Source organism: Podarcis erhardii (genome assembly GCF_964252035.2).
Source record: "Podarcis erhardii genome assembly, chromosome: 5".
NCBI lineage: Eukaryota > Metazoa > Chordata > Lepidosauria > Squamata > Lacertidae > Podarcis > Podarcis erhardii.
This window is the reverse complement of record NC_138509.1, coordinates 65,105,152-65,124,757: the sequence shown is the minus strand read 5'-3', so window position 1 is coordinate 65,124,757 and position 19,606 is coordinate 65,105,152. Positions and strand designations below refer to the sequence as shown.

The following is a 19,606-nucleotide window of genomic DNA, read 5'->3' as shown; positions in this document are numbered from 1 at the left end:
TGCTCTTTTCAATTTCTGAATTTCCAAGATGCCCCAGATTCCTTCAGAGGTCCCTGATTTGGTTTAAGATGCCTTAGGAAGATACTACTTGCCTGAATCTGTCTGAAACACCATGCTTCTGTTCAGGATTCATTTGAATCTGTTGCACATTTCTAATTAGATCTCTTTCCCATATAGAGAATATTAACAATGTGTGCAAGACTTGGAATTCAAGAAGAGTAAACAAGGTGTAACATGCTTTTGCTATCTCTACTGACTCTGTGTTTTATTTAATTGCAGTGCATTGACCTAGCCATTAAGTATCATGTCTGACAACGGAGAACTCGAAGATAAGCCACCAGCTCCACCTGTTCGGATGAGCAGCACTATCTTCAGTTCAGGAGGGAAAGATCCATTATCTGCTAATCATAGCTTGAAACCCCTGCCCTCTGTTCCAGAAGAGAAGAAGCCTAGGAACAAAATCATCTCTATTTTCTCTGGCACTGAAAAAGGTAAGATGCTGCATTGTGTGGGTTCAAGACATTCTTCCCTTTGCAACTCCATTGTTCCATATGCATACTTTTAGCTAGGAAACACATGAGTTACAGAACAGTGCCACATGGATCTCATTTCAGTGATTGCACTGGCACACAAAAAAGTAGCAACCAGCTTCACTGTTACTCAGCTGGGGAAATGCAGTGGGACTCCTTGGGTTTGTGTTCTTTTTCTTTCGGTCCCTCTCCCTAGGAGTGGGGAAAATAATCCGGTTGAGTACATGCAGGTTTTCTCTCTGTCACTCTTCCTGCTAGGAAGAGATTGGCCAAAAGCAGGCCATTCCAGCCAGGGTAGATCCAAATAGAGTCCTGTGACAGAGGTCTACCTGGAGGCAGCACATTGGAGCTATGTTTTCTCTTCCTCTCCCTTCTCTGGGAGGCAGAGAGAAACAGACTGGAATGTAGCCTATGAAATGGAGAATCGCCCTCCTTTTTACGAGGGAATGGGAATTACAACGCAACTGAACATACCGTACACTCTTGTCTAGTTGGCTGGAGGCAATCCTCCCTGTTAAATTTAATACCTGAAGTCAGACTATAGGCCCATCTAGCGCAGTATTTCCTACTGTCACGAGTGCAATCCTAATCCCACACGTCTAGGAGCAAGCCCTGTTGAATTTAACAGGACTCACCTCCGAGTAGACATGGTTAGGATTGTCCTGTAAATTTCACGAAGCCCACTTTTGACTAAAATTAGTAGAGCTGTGTTACAGACTTGTGCAGCTTTAATGTTTTGAAAGTTTGGAGGATTTGAGAAAATTAGGCAAATGTTTTGGAGAAAATGGCCGGGGGAAATGAAAATGCTTACATCTTAATCTTCGTTATAGTCTTTAACTGCCCACCTAATTGTAAGCTTAGACGTGAGGTGAAAAATATAGGTTGCAAATGTACTTAGCTCACGCAAGTACAATGTTATAGAGCCAACATGCAGAAACTAGTTTCAAATGGTCATTTTCCAGTTTGAATTGCAAACACAAAGATGCAGGAAAATCTAGGCAAAATGCCTTCACCCTACCAAGCAAGAAATGCTGACCCAAAAAAGCAGGCAGTCCCCTCCTGCAAATAACCAAATGCCCTCAATTAAAATTAAAAATTGAGAGAGGCTGGGGGGCTTAGTGAGTGCCAGGATGAGTGTTTGAGTTTCCTTCTACATGACTTAGCTGAAATTTGTTATATGTCTGTTTCAAGACATCCTGGTTACTAGAATCATGGGGCATATTTGTGCACCTAAGAGTTATGTTTAAAGAATATTTGCTGGCTAGGTTTACTAAATTTTAAAAGAGCTGTTTTACAGCTGTTTTCCTAGGCTGACTATTCTGTTGTTCTTGTAGGGAGTAGGAAAAAGGAAAAAGAAAGGCCTGAAATCTCTCCCCCATCAGACTTTGAACATACCATTCATGTTGGCTTTGATGCAGTTACAGGAGAATTCACTGTAAGTATGCCAAGCTTCTCTCTGTTCAGTGTGTACTAACTTATGGTTGATAAGAAATATAATATTTTCTTTTTAAGCACTGTTGTTACCAGTGTATTTCATCACTGAAAAACATTCTCAATACATATTTCTCCTGTTGCACCAATAGGAAAGCTGTAGAAAACTGAAATAAGGAAGTGGGGTAAATTTAACTTAAAATAGATGTTATATTGCAAAATACTGTTTCTCATTATAACAACAAACTGGACCGCTTTATGAAATTATGCTGACTTGTTTCATTGTATTTTCTGTAGGATCTTGAAATAGTGATTTTGTCGTGTGTCTATATGAATTATTTAAACTTGTGGGTGTTATACTTTAGATATAATTTTATATTCTTTTCCTAGGGAATGCCAGAGCAGTGGGCTCGGCTGCTACAGACATCAAATATCACCAAGCTAGAACAGAAGAAGAATCCTCAGGCTGTCCTTGATGTGCTGAAGTTCTATGATTCTAAAGACACAGCAAGACAGAAATATTTGAGTTTTTCTGCTACAGGTAATCTTTATAATACTGTGGGAAAATTCAGGGGGATCCTCAGATTGTTCTTGAGAAGCGTTAAAGAATTTGCTTCTAAAATGAAGAAGCAGTCTGCAGTGAAACTCTTCAATGTATAGTGCTTTGGAGAAATGGCAGTGTGGGGCACCAGCTTTCAGTAAGCCAAAATTCTAATGATGGATAAGATCCATTACTGTCCCTTTAGTTTAAATAGTTAAAAGAAGTTTATTTGAAGTACTTGATCATGAAAGAATAAATAATATCCATTCATTTTCTTAAACATTTTTGAGTCTACGATCCCTATCTTTGTATTCTTACGTTTTTTGTTTTTTGTAGAAAGTTAAACTGAGTTATACACAATTGATTCCCAAAGGATGGAGGTTTAGAAGAAGGGCTGTAAAAAACTTGCAGGAATCATTGTATATATTGATACGTTGTCATTAATAGTTGGGTGGGGAGTTGTAGTGAGCCCTTGTACAAAATTGAGGGGGAAGGGTCTTGAAATTCTAAAGCTCATTAACTAAGCTTTCAGGCAGACATAGTTGGATACAACCGTAAGTCATTCTCAAAGTTATCCCATAAAAATCAGTGCAGTTAGTCAAGTTTACGCATTTCACTCTGCTCTGAGTGTGTTGAGTTGGATAGAACCCATATGCTACTTGATACTTTCAGGTATTCTCTGTATTTGATGAGGACAGATTTTCAGAATAGTTGGAATATTCTCACATTACTAATGAATTTGATATCACACAGTTTTAACATAGGCTCACAAAAGTACTGCGAACTAACATCAAATGTGAACATGTAAATTAAAAAAACAGACAAACAAGGCGTATAATACCAAAATGAGATGAAGGCTTGGCTTCCCTTAATTTGGAGTTTGAATTCACATTAGTTAAGGGTCAACAAGTTTGAGTTTACCTACACGTATAAAACTTTGCTTTTCCAAGTTATCCTTAGTTTTGATGTAACGGTTTTGGTATTGACTTTCTGTTTATGTAGAGGTTTTGTTTAATAGAAAATAAAACTGGTTCTAAACGTTTTAGGCACCAATTATATCCACATTTATCTAGAAAGCTGGGTTTTTAAAAAAGTGAACCTATTCTACTGAGAGCATGAAAGAAGAATAGAGTTCTTAACTCACATTTCAATCTCTCCTATAGAAAGACCCCAATACTTTTCATTTAGCATTGTTACTTCTATTGTAAAACACCTTAAAATCTTTTGGTGTTTCTGTTGGTTAAATTTTCAAATTACTCTTTTTTTAGACAAAGATGGATTCCCCTCAGGAGCACCAGCAGTAAGTGTGTTTTATTACATTCCTTACATTTCTCAGAAGTATTCACACTGCTCTATTGCAGTTCTTGATGTGAATCAAGCCTAGTGAGATGCAGTAGCTTTCAAGCTTTGCTTTTTCAACTATTGTCTGGTTTGAGGTATGAGTCACCAGAGAGCTTCACCTGACTTTTTTTTTTAAAAAAATTAAAGCTGGCTACATCAGTAGAATGGATTCTTTCTTGGTCCACTCCTGTAATTTATGACGTCACTTGTCACGTGGTTTGAGAAGTTCAGAGGCTGCTGTTGTATCAAAACCAAAGTTCCATATATCCACTGTCTTGCTTGCCAATAGCATAGAATCATAGAATCATAGAATCATAGAGTTGGAAGAGACCACAAGGGCCATCGAGTCCAACCCCCTGCCAAGTAGGAAACACCATCAGAGCACTCCTGACATATGGTTGTCAAGCCTCTGCTTAAAGACCTCCAAAGAAGGAGACTCCACCACACTCCTTGGCAGCAAATTCCACTGTCGAACAGCTCTTACTGTCAGGAAGTTCTTCCTATTGTTTAGGTGGAATCTTCTTTCTTGTAGTTTGGAACCATTGCTCCGTGTCCGCTTCTCTGGAGCAGCAGAAAACAACCTTTCTCCCTCCTCTATGTGACATCCTTTTATATATTTGAACATGGCTATCATATCACCCCTTAACCTCCTCTTCTCCAGGCTAAACATGCCCAGCTCCCTTAGCCATTCCTCATAAGGCATCGTTTCCAGGCCTTTGACCATTTTGGTTGCCCTCCTCTGGACACGTTCCAGTTTGTCAGTGTCCTTCTTGAACTGTGGTGCCCAGAACTGGACACAGTACTCCAGGTGAGGTCTGACCAGAGCAGAATACAGTGGCACTATTACTTCCCTTGATCTAGATGCTATACTCCTATTGATGCAGCCCAGAATTGCATTGGCTTTTTTAGCTGCCGCGTCACACTGTTGGCTCATGTCAAGTTTGTGGTCAACCAAGACTCCTAGATCCTTTTCACATGTATGATTCTATGATTCTAAGTGGTGGCTTTGGCCCCACCTACTGCAGGTATACCACCCTCAATAGATTAGTTCAGAGGCAATGCAACTCTCAACAGAAAAAAGTTTCCCACTCCATACTATTCTGATCTTATAGTTTTGTATACTTCCTTATACAGTGGTGCCTCGCAAGACGAAAAGAATCCGTTCCGCGAGTCTCTTTGTCTTGCGGTTTTTTCGTCTTGCGAAGCAAGCCCATTAGCGGCTTAGCGGATTAGCCCTATTAGCGGATCAGCTGATAAGCGGCTTAGCGGATCAGCTGATAAGCGGCTTAGTGCTTAGAAAAAGGGGGGGGGAACCCCGCAGGAACTCGCAAGACATTTTCGTCTTGCGAAGCAAGCCCATAGGAAATTCGTTTTGCGAAGCGCCTCCAAAACGGAAAACCCTTTTGTCTAGCGGGTTTTCCGTCTTGCGAGGCATTCATCTTGCGGGGCACCACTGTAGTGAACTTTCTGAATGTTCTATAGAAGGGCTTAATTTCTTTTACTTCTTTCTTTTTTTAAAAAACAAAACAAAACTCAAAACTTCTAGCCCAATGCAAAAGGGTCAGAGCCTGCAGCACCTGAAGAGGAAGATGATGACGAAGTGGCACCTCCAGTTATCGCCCCACGACCAGATCATACAAAATCAGTGAGTCGTTTTATTTCACCTAATAGTTTCTGTCCATAACTTACCAGTCTGCAGATACCTGCCTCTTGTTGTTCAGTGCTTCCACTCTCGTTCCATCTCTTATCAATACTCCCCACTTGAGTTTCCTATTAGAGCGGGCGACTGGCTTTTACTTTGAAACAGCATTACTTGTGCAGTGAGAGCTTGGCTTGAATAGTTGTTTCTGAGTTTGAAAAGAATGCTTTAGTAGTTGTATACAAGGGAATGTTACTGTAATTTCCAAAATTGTTTAGGAAAGTTCTTATCTACCATACTCCATTTAGAGCTTAGTTCTATAAAGGATTCATACAACTGTATGCTACTGTAATATACAGTAGTCAGTTGGGTCAGTTGTTGTAATTAAGTCCCTAATGCTACAAAAACCTATAGCTATTCATATCAGCCCATAGGCTGTAGTAGCTGTGGAGCCACATTGACTAAAAGGATAGCCATAAATCTTTCATGAGAGATGTTAAGTATTTGTGGCAGTTTCAACTTGTAAAGAGATTTGTTAACAGTAATATAATGGCTTTATAATTATGATATTTCCTTGCAGATTTATACGCGCTCCGTAATAGATCCCATCCCAGCACCTTCTGGTGACACGGGTGACACAGTTGCTAAATCAGCAGATAAGCAGAAGAAGAAAGTTAAGATGTCAGATGAAGAAATCACGGAAAAGCTGCGTAAGTTGAAAGTCGGCACTTTACTAGGGGTATGATTAGCCCAAAGTCATATGTACTGAGTATTCTGTATGGTGAATCAGCCACTGACCCTTCTAGTCACACACTGTATTTAACCTTATTTTGACAACTTTTCACCCCTTTGTAGGAATTGTGAGCAGATTCTCTTGAAAAGAGGCATTGTGTGAATGGTGTGAGCATTGCTATTGCTAGCTAGCAATCCAGGAGCTGAGGAAATGCTGAAGCAGGAACTTATAGCTGATGCATTGTTAAGGAGCATATCCTGTGTTTGCACTGTTCTCACATTATTTTTCACAGGAAGCAAACACTTTTGTATGAATAGACCTATATAGGTACAGCTCTTCCTATCTAGGATAGGGACAAGATATGACAGTGTTTTAGAAAGTAATAAAAAAGTGGCTGTCTGTACTACGTTGAAAACTGCTTTTACTATCCAAAATACTCATATTATGTTGTCTTTTGAAAGTATGAATATTTAATGGAAAGGCTTTTATCAATATTTTGTTACACTACATTTGGTAGCTGCTTAGAGCAGTGTCTTGAGATGATCATGAAGAGTCCTCGTCTGTTTAAAATGATAACTTGCGTGAAGTGGTTTGATTTGTGAGAATAGTTGTGGGATTTTATAGAAGTTTCAGCATTTCAATAATCTTCTAGGCATGTATATGTTGCTCATACTAATTCCATTGTCATCAGTATAGTAAGCAAAAACTGACTTCCGAATGCTCGTAATTACACCTGCTAATCATAATGAAGCAATATATGCCATGAGTTATATGTACAATTGAGGTTCTTGTAAAGGTTTAGATCACTGCTACATCATTGAAGAAGATAAAATGGTGTGGATCTTAACTTTCCTTCTGTGAACGGAACACTTTGCATTCATGGAACAAGGTTTTCCTGCTTCCTCCTTCCTTCTGTTGCCTCCTGTACCCTCCTGAAAGTTTGCTCCTGAGGTTTGGCGTGTCCTTGAAATATGATGTGGGATATGGGATGGCTCAGGAGGCATCAGGTTGAAAAGGGAGTTGATGAAAGTCCTCACCCCCTTTAATTGAACAGAGGAACAACTTAGGAACTGAATCAGTGTCGACTGTTTTATTGATTGAAATGTTATGTATTAGCTTTCCAACGAAAGTCAATAGTGCATCTTAGTTGGTTTATAATACTCCACATGGAATTTTCTTTTTAGGAACTATTGTGAGTATAGGAGATCCCAAGAAAAAATATACAAGATACGAAAAAATAGGACAGGGGTGAGTAACTGACTATGAAATGAGTTAGTGGAAGTACCGTTTTCTTTGTCTTATTTGGCATTTGGTTTCTGTTTACAAAACCAGAAGTATCAACAATAGATTAGTATACATAATAACAACAACCAGATGCAAACCTCCAGCAGAAGTGGAAATTTTGAAACAATTATTTTGAGTGCTTTGCTACTTACCCTTTACTTTATGGGATGAGGAGGAACATTTGAAAAAGAATTCCAGTCAGCTTGCCATTTACTTGTTGTCTATCTTTGGACTGTTACTGGGGCAATGAAGTATGGAATTAACTTATCTTAAGCATCAGTTATCTGACTAGTAGTCTCTATCTAGATAATATTGCAAACTGCTCCGTTAAAAGGAAGGTATTGCTTTTCCTATTCCTTATTTTACAGTGGAACCTCAGGTCGCGGACATAATCCGTGTCGGAGGCACGTCCGCAACCTGCAGCGTTCACATCCTGAAGTGCCGCGTCTGCACTGGTGCTGGTGCAATTTGGCGCTTCTGCGCACGCGCAAAGTGCAATTTAGCGCCTCTGTGCATGCGCAAGCGGCAAAACCCAGAAGTAACCCGTTCTGGTACTTTCGGGTTTCCGTAACCCGAAAAAAACATAACGTAAAGCGTCTGTAACATGAGTATGACTGTATAGGCATTGATCTTATTCTGTTGACTTTTTTTTAACCTAGAACTGGAATAAAAACAAAGTACAATGAAAGTTAGTGCAGCCTCTTTACCTGTTCATGCACGTATGCATTAGAGATGTGAATGTTAATAGAATTGTGTATTTTCTTTTCATAGGGCTTCGGGTACAGTTTTCATTGCCATTGATGTAGCAACAGGACAGGAGGTAGGAACAATATACCTTCTACCACCTTTGAATTTTCTTCTTAGAGTGGTCAAATCAAATGTTACTGTGCTTTGGTTTGTTTGGTTTTTTTTAAAAAAGACTCATCTCCCAATAGTGAATTCCTCATAGCTGTGTGCAGAAGTAATTGCTTTGTACTGTAGAATCAGATGATAAATTTTAAAATAACATTTTGCTAAAATCAAATGCATGGAATTGGTTCTAAATCAGCCTTTGGCAACCTAGTGGCTTCCAAATCTTCTGAACTACAACTCACATCATCCCTGAATGCTGTCTAGGACTGATGGGGTTATGGTCCATAACATCTGGAGGGCACCACATTTGGGAAGGCTGTTCAAAATTCCAAAAGGAAGTTAAGTTGTTAATTAAACTCTCCTATGTTTTTATCATAGAAAGCTGCTTCTGTTTAAAGAGTTAAATTATAATTTATAATTTGTTATGCTGCCTTCATTTGTGACTATGATGTTTGTGAGAGCTGCCCCTTTCCCAAGTTTGTGGGAGAGCTAGCACTTTCTTTTTTCTTTTGCAATAGAGCCTTATCTGTCACTGTTAGTTCATAATTAGTAAGAACTGAAATAATGACTTTTAAAATGTGGAAAACTGAGTTTCTTGAAAATAAATGTGAATCAAAATTGGTGTCAACTACTGTAGACCCCATTTTTGGGGTGAGAAAAAATGGACACACACCACTATACCTCTTTTTTGGCTGCCTGGTGCCCTTGTTTCAGATTCCAACCATAAGAGCTAATTTTAGTACTGGGCCCATTACACATCATAGATACTTCCTTTCTTCCAAATATTACACTTCCAACTACAGCATTACATATTATCAGGCTTAATTGTGTAGTCTTGTTGCTGTTGTTTTTATTTCATTCTTCTGAATGCAATAAAACTACCTTATGTTCACCCCTGCACATTCTTGGCTCTCGTAGTTTCAGACTTTGTTGTTAGTGAACATTTCTTTTGCTGCTGAAATATCCTGCCAACTTTTGCCTGTGAGGATTATGTTAGTTCCTTGGATCAGTTGATCTGTCAACGGCAACCAAATGGTTGTCTCAGGAAAAGGAGTGTAAAGAAACTACCCATTTGCCTTTTTATTGTGACATTAGAAAATGTTAATACTACAATTGTCTTTCTTTGAATATAAACTTCTGTTGAATCCCTTTTTACCCTTTTAGGTTGCTATTAAACAGATAAATCTTCAGAAACAACCCAAGAAGGAGTTAATTATCAATGAGATCCTGGTAATGAAAGAGTTGAAGAACCCAAACATAGTCAACTTTTTGGACAGGTAACAAAACACATGCTATAGCAGCTAGAAAGTTTGGATGTGAAAACCCAAGTACAACACCTTACTAGGTTGTGAAGTTCACATCCTTGGACAAATCACTTTTGCCTTTTTTCTATCTCTTGCAAATTTTGAGAGACCAGGGTGCTTCTCTGAGTCTTTGGAAGAAGGGTGGGATAAATATGCAATACATAGTAGACTAGCCTCTCTCCTGAGGTACAGTTCACATTTAAATATCTGATACTTCTGTAATATAGCCTGAAATAACTCCTTATTCCCAGTATCATTTGTTGTCATAAGTCAGGTTATCAGTTCAGCCTCTTAAGAATTCCAGATAATAGAGGCATTTTATATATTAATAACTTCATGGATGTACCAGACCTATATTTTGTAGACAAGGGAAGTGTCTGATACAAGACTGATGTTCCTGGAAACATGCACACAGACCTTCCAGCTGCAAATATTGCTTCAATTTTGGATCTTTTCCATATACAGTGGAACCTTGGTTGGCAAACACTTTGGAAGTCGAACATTTCGGCTTTTGAACGCTGGCAACCCGGAAGTGAATGCTTCCATTTTCGAACGTGCCTTGGAAGTCGAACGGCTTCTGAGGCGTGTTTCTCCATTTGTTAAATGGATTTTACCAACCGGCAATTGAGCCTCGGTTGTTGAATGTTTCAGAGGTCAAACGGTCTTCCGGAACGGATTACGTTCGACAACTGAGGTGTCACTGTATATTTTTTCTGGTCTTTCCAACTATTCTGCATTTTGTTTTTCATCATTTAGTTTTTGGTTTGGATAGCCTGATACCTTCAAGTGAAGGGCTGATTATAAATAGTTTCAATAAATATTTTTGTATATTTTCTGTGATGTAAATCACATTGAGATTGTGTTGTACATAAAGTTGTAATAATAGTAATAATTATTTTGTCTCAATAATTTGTTATGTTTGAACTTAATCAATTTCTGCCTTCAGTTTCCTAATGGAAGACGAATTGTTTGTCATAATGGAATATCTGGCTGGTGGATCCCTCACAGATGTTGTTACGGAGACTTGCATGGATGAGGCACAGATTGCCGCTGTCTGTCGAGAGGTAGGTGATTGATTGAAGAAAGAGAAAATTTGCTTCCCTTAGCTAATTGACTTTTATTATAATTGCATTTACATTACTGAGGCAGGTTTATCAAGGCTGGGAGTTGGAAGCCTGTAGCCCAGCATTTGGGTTTGAGCCTTGTGAAGTAGCAGTGGCCATGCAAGTCTTATCATCTTCTGAGATACAAACTACAACATTTTAAGAGTATACACTATCTAGTTTTCACTGAGGTGGCATCCCTGTATCTAGTCTGTACCAGTTCAGACCACGGGAGGGCTTACATAATGAAATGCTCTTCACAGAAGAAAAAGATTTGAACACATATATAACAGTGTTGGAGAAGAGCAGCTGCTGATCCGGTTGTAGGGATTTAACTCATACTGGATGCAGTAGCACTCTCCATAAAAACAGAGGTTAGTAGTTTGATGATGATTCTGGTGGAGGCAGCTATGGTTAGGTTACTGTTGTGAGATTAATGAACTGCAAAAACTACGGAGAAGGTTCAGCAGAGATTTCAGCTGGCGATTAGTTCTTTCATTCTTTTTAAAGAAGAGAATGACTAAGCAAAGTCTGGCAAATGGCACAATTGACAAAAGTTAACCAAGTGTATTGGATAAAGAGAAGGAAGACAGCATAAATCAAGTTTTGAGATAGAGGGTGCTTCATTGCACATTATTTTATAGACCACTGGAAAGTCACCGTATTTTTCTGTACTATGAACATGCTTCCTTCTGAAGTAAGCATATGAAAGACCTTTCACTGAAAGACAGTGGATTGACCTTAATTATGTCAATGTTTATTAATGTTTATTATGTCAATGTTTTTAGCTGGAAACTCTTTTGATATTAAAAAAGAGTGAAGATTTATATCATGGACATATTGTGTGTATTAAACTTGTTAAGATTGTAAATATGGAACATAATTTTTAAAATTGCTAGACTATACAAATCATTTGTTACCTGGTGAGTAAATAATAGTTTGAGGTTACTAAACTGTCTCTAGCCAATGTAAATTTTGAACATGTCTAGACAATATCCCTTCCATTGTTTCCATACAGTGTTTGCAGGCATTGGAATTCCTACATGCCAATCAGGTTATCCACAGAGATATTAAAAGTGACAATGTACTATTGGGAATGGATGGATCAGTTAAACTGAGTAAGTGCATGTCAGTTACTTCCAAACATGAAATATGTGGCTGAACAGTTGGGTGGTGTTACTTTGCACATAAGTTTTGCAGCAAAATTCACTGGTATGATTTTTAGTGTAATAGCTGTAGTGCCAAATATAATTCTGGGCTCAACAAATCTTTGCCACTAGAGTGGCTATGTGGCTGAGAAGACAGGGGGAATATATTATTTGGAAGCCACATAAATATTTTTGCATGTATAGATCAGATTGCAGTATAAAGTACGTTATAAGCCAACTTCATAACCCATGGTTTGAAATTGGCTTGTTTTGAAACTGACACAATGGACTGATTCACACATAATGTTAAACCATGGTTTAGTGCCACATGCATGAGCTTACACACGCCTTCCTCCACCCAATGCCCACAATATGGTTTTGGAAGTATTTAATTGCATTTTCATGGACTCCTGGCTTCTTGTGTCATTTAGATAAGAGTAAAAGCTGTAGATGGTATGGCAGAGTACCTGTTTGCCTTTAAACTAAACAACAGATTCCATTTATAAATGTAAAGCAGCTTACCATTACAGTCTGCATTGTTTAGCACATGGGTAGGCAAACTAAGGCCCTGGGGCTGGATCCGGCCCAATCACCTTCTAAATCCGGCCCGCGGATGGTCTGGGAATCAGCGTGTTTTTACATGTGTAGAATGTGTCCATTTATTTAAAAAGCATCTCTGGGTTATTTGTGGGGCATAGGAATTCGTTCATATTTCTCCCCCCCCCCAAAAAAAATATAGTCTGGCCCCCCCACAAGGTCTGAGGGACAAGTGGACCGGCTCCCTGCTGAAAAAGTTTGCTGACCCCTGGTTTTGCACACACCCTGCAAGTTTGCATTTTTTTAAACCAGCAGATGGCAGTCTTGATTAGACTAAACTTGAAATTGTTCAGTTGGCCAGAGTCCTCAGTAGTATTCTTCTCTTCCGCTTCAGTTTAAAATTAGATTTGAGTACAAAAGCTAAGGCTCAAGGTTGGGATAATTAAGAAACCAGAAGTACAGAATATTAAATACTGCAACAGCTGCCTTGAGTAATTTAAATTCATGCGCTGCAATAATAGATTAGTAAAACAAATATGCTGTATCATAGATTTATGAGCTTAGTCAATAACTCCACAGATTCCATTAAAATGGTGTCTTATAAGTTTAAAACTTCACTGCGGGTGGGGGCTTGCACTAAAATGAGATCCTTTTTTCACAAGTCCCATGTCTTTTGCGATAGTTGATCATTTGAGCTCTGAATTCCTTCACTGCATCGTGTTGCAGCAGCAGAAAGAACATGGCTGGGCTGAATGTGCAATAGTGTGAGGTACAGTGGTGCCCCGCAAGACGAATGCCTCGCAAGACGAAAAACTCGCTAGATGAAAGAGTTTTCCGTTTTTTGAGGTGCTTCGCAAGATGAATTTCCCTATGGGCTTGCTTCGCAAGACGAAACGTCTTGCGAGTTCTTGCGAGTTTGTTTCCTTTTTCTTAAAGCCGCTAAGCCGTTAATAGCCGCTAAGCCGTTAATAGCCGCTAAGCCGCTAATAGCCGTGCTTAGCAAGATGAAAAAACCGCAAGACGAAGAGACTCGCGGAACGGATTAATTTCGTCTTGCGAGGCATCACTGTATAAATAAGATGGTAAAATCTATGAAGTGGTAGAATGAGCCAAACCATTTCTCACTGCAGGTGTGTGCGGAGGTTACGTTTGTGAGTGTCCCCCTTTGTGAAGGTTCCTGCCAAGTACAAAACTAGCACACATGGAGTGGTCTGGGCTAGAACTTGTCTTCTAGGTTGTTGCTACTGTGTCTTTAATGTATTAGGCTTTAAAAGAAAAAATGTGCAGGGGATTATTTCAAATATGGAATCTGCTACCCACAATTTAAAGTAGTACAGTCCACTCTACCACCTCATTCTGCTACATGTGTTTTAATAAGTGGTAGAATGAACTGCACCACTGTTGGTGGTGGATTCCATTGCTAAAAGGATGCCTTCGGTGGGGGGGTGTTGAAGGAGCATCATGTGGGCACTGAGACACCTGTAGCTTTTTCTGGAAGCATAATTGGATAACAGGGATACACCCAAAGTGTAGGACTTACTACTAATTTAACTTTCCAATAACTGCACTCTTTTCTTCTTTTTTTGTAGCTGATTTTGGTTTCTGTGCACAGATTACTCCAGAACAGAGCAAACGTAGTACTATGGTTGGAACACCTTATTGGATGGCTCCTGAAGTGGTCACACGAAAGGCCTATGGCCCCAAAGTGGATATCTGGTCCCTGGGTATCATGGCTATTGAAATGGTCGAAGGCGAGCCCCCATATCTCAATGAAAACCCTTTGAGGGTAAGGCATAAGTTTTCAAGATACTCTCGATTCCCTGGAACATAGCAAAACACAGTAAAACCCCACAAATTTTGAATGATTTTTCAGGTCCTTTTCAGTTCTGATTTAAACTCAGGTGCTCATACAACCACATTTTTTGTTTTTCATAATGCCAATGTTTGTTTGTTTGTTTGTTTGTTCGTTCTTGCAGGCATTATATTTAATAGCAACAAACGGCACTCCAGAATTGCAGAACCCAGAGAAATTGTCCCCAATATTTCGTGACTTTCTAAATAGCTGTTTGGAAATGGATGTAGAGAAAAGAGGGTCAGCCAAAGAACTGTTACAGGTAAAGCTGCTGGTATCTTGCAAATGGCATCAGTTGTAGACAGTGCTTTCTGTTGAGAAGTCAAGCTACTGTAAAGGAAGACTGATATATGATCAACAAATTCAGAAAAAAATGGGATAGAACGGGAACATAAAGGTAAAAAAGAATGGTCGAATTCCACATTATGCTAATACAGTGGTTCTGTCAGAACAAGCATTCTCTCTTTGCCAGGTGGAAGAATCTCCCTTCTCCTTGCCCTGTTGCATTGTTCTGGGGGTTCTCCTGACTCTTATAGAGTACATTGGGAGAATGGAGGGAGTCCTGTTGGGCCAGCAGGAGGCTTTTAACTGGCTTCTGTTAGTGCACCGGGATAGCTGAATCCAACCTAGTATCTTTGCACATCTTAAAATTTTATTAGTAGATTTATATGACCACTCATCAGTGCATGTTCCCTGGACAACTTTTAAAAAGAAAGGAGTAGTAGTAGTAGTAGTAGTAGTAGTAATGATAATAATAATTGCAAATGATTGACTAAGGATTCAGCTAAGTTTTACTCAGAGTAGACCTGTTGAAGGCAATGACTATTGGTAAGTTAATTTTAATAGCTCTACTCTGAGTAAGACTTAGCTGAATACCACCCACTAATACTGATCATATTTCAGTATGACCTAAGCACAGTAGGTAACCTATCTCCCTGGTCATCTCTCCTTTGCATTGTTTGCTAAGTGTATGACTCAAAATGCTGTTGCTGGAGTTTCCTTTTAAGTGTTCTTTCATTAAAAGGTTGTTTCTTTTCTTTTCTGATAGCATCCTTTCCTGAAACTGGCCAAACCTTTGTCAAGCTTGACGCCGTTGATCCTAGCAGCCAAAGAAGCAATGAAGAGTAACCGTTAGCATTGCTGCTGTGGCCTTCATCATTTTTGTTTTTTTGTTTTTAAAGTTTTTCATAATATATAAATTGTTGCTCTTGTTAGGGAGGTTGAAAGTCTGCAAAAGGGAAAAAAAATCTCTCACCTGGAAGACACAAGAGAAGAAAAAATGGTGGTGGTAGTAGTGAACTCTTCTGGAAGAAGTTGTGAACTGAATCACTGGCCTTTTCACCACTTTTGCAGACAACTCCGATGTATTTTCCTATGCCTGGGAGGTGTTTTTTTTAATGACTTTGCTGTACCAGATCCCATTCATTGTGCTCTGTTGGGCACTTTCAATACTTGAACAACAGATTCAAGCTTTTGGAGGGAGGCATTACTTTGATCTGCTGACCTCCCCCCCCCCTCCATTTGTCAGTCATTCAAAATATTGCAACATCTGAGTTACTAAAAGGCAGATATGGTAGAAATGTGAAAATTCCTTTTATTCACCTATCTCTTAGCATACAATTTAGCTATAACTGTATTGTAGCATTAACCACCCAGCTACCTAAGAACTGTAGTTTTTTTCCAATGACTGTTCTTTAAGACAGAAGAACATGAGTAGAGGGGAAGAAGAAGGTTCAGCAACGTCTGATACATAATTTTGTTGCATGGACTTTTTAACATAAGGGAAAGATGCCTCTGAATTTAGGAGATTGAATACATGTGGGGAAGAGGAAAAAAGTGTTGCTTTTCTTTTCTTGGTTAATACTCAAACCATCCCATGGGCTCGGGGAGAGAACTCCATCCCTGTGACTTGTCTTCCATTCCTTCCTTGCCTGTGTAGGCTTGTTGGTAACATTTTAAAGGGATGTCTTGAAAGTGTGTGGTTTTATAGCAAAGTGTTGTATCCATGTTCTGACTTGGGCTTTGGGCTTTATGCTGGTGCCTTCTGAATTTTTAAATTGCTCTTCTTTGTCTTAAGTACCTTTTGTATATGTTGTACATTTCCCCTCCAAAGCAACTTTGGAGCTGTCAGGATTAAGTATTAGAGCTCTCTTTTTATATGTATAAAAATGTATATCTTCACCATTTCTACTAACAAAGACCCAGCAGATTTTCAAAAATAGAAGATCCAAGACTTTTTGTATAATTCAGCCAACTGAATCTTCTGAACACCAAAAGTGCTATTCTGTGGAGACAAACAATTGGAGATGGCAAAGTAGTCTAGATTCAACATTATTTGAATTGGCTTGTGAGTGGCTGCAGAACCTTGCCTTCTCATGGTTCTCTTGAAAGACTTACCAACTGTTATGGCTGAAGACAAACACAAGATAAAGTGCCTCCCTAAATGAAAGAAAGTAATTGGAGCTGTAGAGGAATTGAAGTTCTGGTTGAGGTGGTCAGGTGCACCGTGGGGATTCTTCAGTCACATCAGCCTTCTAGAAGCACTGTGTTTTATGTGCAGCTCTTTATCAAGAATTGCCAAGTGATGTGCCAAACAGTAACATAACAGACTTACTAATTTGGTGCTATAGCTTTGTCGCATTCCTACGTGGTATTCTTGGGAGAACGTTTTAAAACCCTAGCTTAAGAGGCAGTCTTTAATGCCTTTAATGCCTGATGGTCAATGAAAAGCCTGTTTCTTACCTGTGAACAATATTAATATGTGTTGACATAAGGGCTTAATTTCTGCTGGGTTTTATGAACAGGTTTGCAAAATTCTGGGTTCTGAGTCATTGCATCACAAAGGGCTCCATTCCCTCAGATCTTGGAGCTTCTTGCACCCTGCTCTGTACCAACAAATGCCTTATTAATGCTGATGAAAGCAGTGCCATACTCCAGTCCTGTGTCCTATGAGAAGTATTCATTTGAAAACTGTAACAAAGCAGCCCAGTTGCTTTCAGAGCATTTTGAATGTGTTTTGGTTTAGTCCAAGAAATGTGGTGTCCTGGTCTGAGTGGTATTTTAGGTGGTGTTCTTCCTCTGGCCATGACTTGCAATACAGTTACTATAAAGTATAGAATAGTCATGCTCTTAAATTTGGTTTATGTGAGTCAAACAAAGAGATTTAAAGGATTCTCTACAGTTACCTTTTCTTACCTTTGAGCTGTCGTCTGTTGCTGGCAATGGAATATGTGGAACCCATGACTCCTGCTGTGAGATAAGTGTATGTTGGTGTTTTTATGGTAGCAATTAAAGGTAACACTTCTGAAATAAACAAAAAGCAGCATTTACTGATTTTTAATGTGATTAAAAATTATCTTAAATGAGTAGTTGACTGCCTCATCATGAGGGTTCTCAAATCCTCCTTTAAAAGTTGCTTACAATTTGGGTTGGCTCAGGACTTGCTGAAGCAGGACCCACTGGCAACTCTTGTGCCAGTCATGATCATGAGTACTATCACAGCATGTCAGCATGGGTGCTCTTAAGTATAGCAGCTTTGTACTACAGCAGTGTGTTCATCTTAATTTCCCTGTCCACTATTGCAATAAAGGGTTAGGGATAGAAGCAGACATAAACTGAATGGGAACTCTGTGTTTAATGAGAGCCATCAGGAAGTTCCTGATTATTGTGCAGCGATGCATGTGGTTTGTATGGTACAAGGACTGAACATGTATTGCCAGTGTCTTAAAGCTTGGTTTAGAAGTGGAAAAGTGGCAGTCTTTTTCTCCCCGTCCCCTCTAATGTCTGGTTTGAATGTTCAAGATTGTATCTTCTGGGCATGGAAGTATAGCTTATCAGCACAGGAGTAAGAACACTCAGCATAAAATTGCATAGGCTATTGACTCCTAACTGCGCTTCCTGCTAAAGATGCCTTAACCAAATATCCAGGCACCAATGTGAGTAAATATTGATTGATTCACATAGTTACTCACGGCTTACTCACACAGTCATCTTAGATTAGATGTTAAGCTGTTCAAACAGTATCCTGAATACTCTAGCATCGTACCAGATCCCAGTTCAATGCATTGCTGCAAAAGACTGTTTTGTAGAGTTTGAAATGGTCGTAGCTGAGCATTTATTGAAGTGTTCAGGGCAACCACTTCATAGCTTCAATATTCAGTCTGGGCTTACAAAAAATGCCCCCCCCCCAAGTTCTTGGCTGAATCAGTCTTTGAGTGTTGGGCATGTTTGCAATGGCACGTTATGGTTATTGGTGTGAATCTACAAGGGAGGAGAGAAGGGTACCTCATTCCATGAAAGCAGGCTTACCTGGAATGAGGAGTTCCCAATTCTGCCCCCCCCCCCCGGCAAAAAAATCCAGTTGAAATAGACACGACTACTTACCACAAATAAGTTTAGCATTTGCTGATTTGAATGGAGACATTAACAACTTGAGAATATAACTGATTAACTTAAGCAATCACCATATGTGTTCTCTGGAGTAGTTTGGAGTCAATTAAACTCTGCTGTTAAGAGTTACAGAATTTCTTTGTCTTTGTAGCTGGAATTAAGTACATCTTCTTGAAATTGTTTCCTTCTCTTTGTTCCCTTTCTCTCACTTCATCAGATGGAAATGAAAGTAGTGCAAGCTTTCAGGTTTTTTTTTCTGTCTTCGGATTTTGTTGCCTTTTGTTTAATTTAATCCCATTCTGTTATTTAATTGTTACTGCAATATTAACTACTGTATTTGACTATGTTTAATGACTTTGTTCTTTCAGGGCTAGAAATAAACATTTCTAAAATGCTTGATGGTTCTCATTCTCTCTCCCACCCTCCCCCAATAGAGAGGCTTACTTGAGTTAATAGGGACAATTTTTGTTTCGTACTATATAGTGTGATGGTTCATTTGATGTAGACTTGCAGCTTAGTTATCATTTGTCTTCAAAGCTTTTGTAACACCCAGCGAGCAGCTGCAACTTTTCCATACTGAGCACTGTTTTCAAAGCAATTCTGTAAAAACAGCCATGAACATTTTGCTCCATGTTTTTTGTGCTGTTTAGGTTTGTTATACAAGTTGATGGATCAAATTGGTTCTTAGGCATCTGTATAAAAAGCCCTTTATGGATACTTTATGGAGATGAATTTTAGCCATCTGTTTGGCAACTTAGATATTTTGCAGATGTGCTTAAAATTATAACTTGATTACAGTGTTTTGTGCATGATCCTATTGTTAAGGTTCACAGAGTCAGCCACACACCTTTGCCTCTGGATACTGTCAGTTTTGTTAAGAATCAGAAGTGTCCATTGTATCTAGTACCCTGGGACCAGCTCA

The 19,606-nt window shown here is 39.1% G+C and overlaps 1 protein-coding gene across 1 annotated transcript; it reads left to right on the top strand.

Moving 5' to 3' along the window:
- The first annotated feature begins 260 nt into the window (after window positions 1-260).
- On the top strand, window positions 261-19,078 carry PAK2 (p21 (RAC1) activated kinase 2). The gene is made up of 14 exons (XM_081864511.1): window positions 261-491; window positions 1,865-1,965; window positions 2,352-2,502; window positions 3,771-3,802; window positions 5,390-5,488; window positions 6,063-6,192; window positions 7,400-7,463; window positions 8,271-8,319; window positions 9,516-9,628; window positions 10,602-10,719; window positions 11,777-11,876; window positions 14,033-14,229; window positions 14,420-14,557; window positions 15,344-19,078. The coding sequence occupies exons 1-14, from the start codon at window positions 305-307 to the stop codon at window positions 15,428-15,430; spliced, it is 1,566 nt and encodes a 521-aa protein (XP_081720637.1). The 5' UTR covers window positions 261-304; the 3' UTR covers window positions 15,431-19,078.
- The last annotated feature ends 528 nt before the right edge of the window (window positions 19,079-19,606 follow it).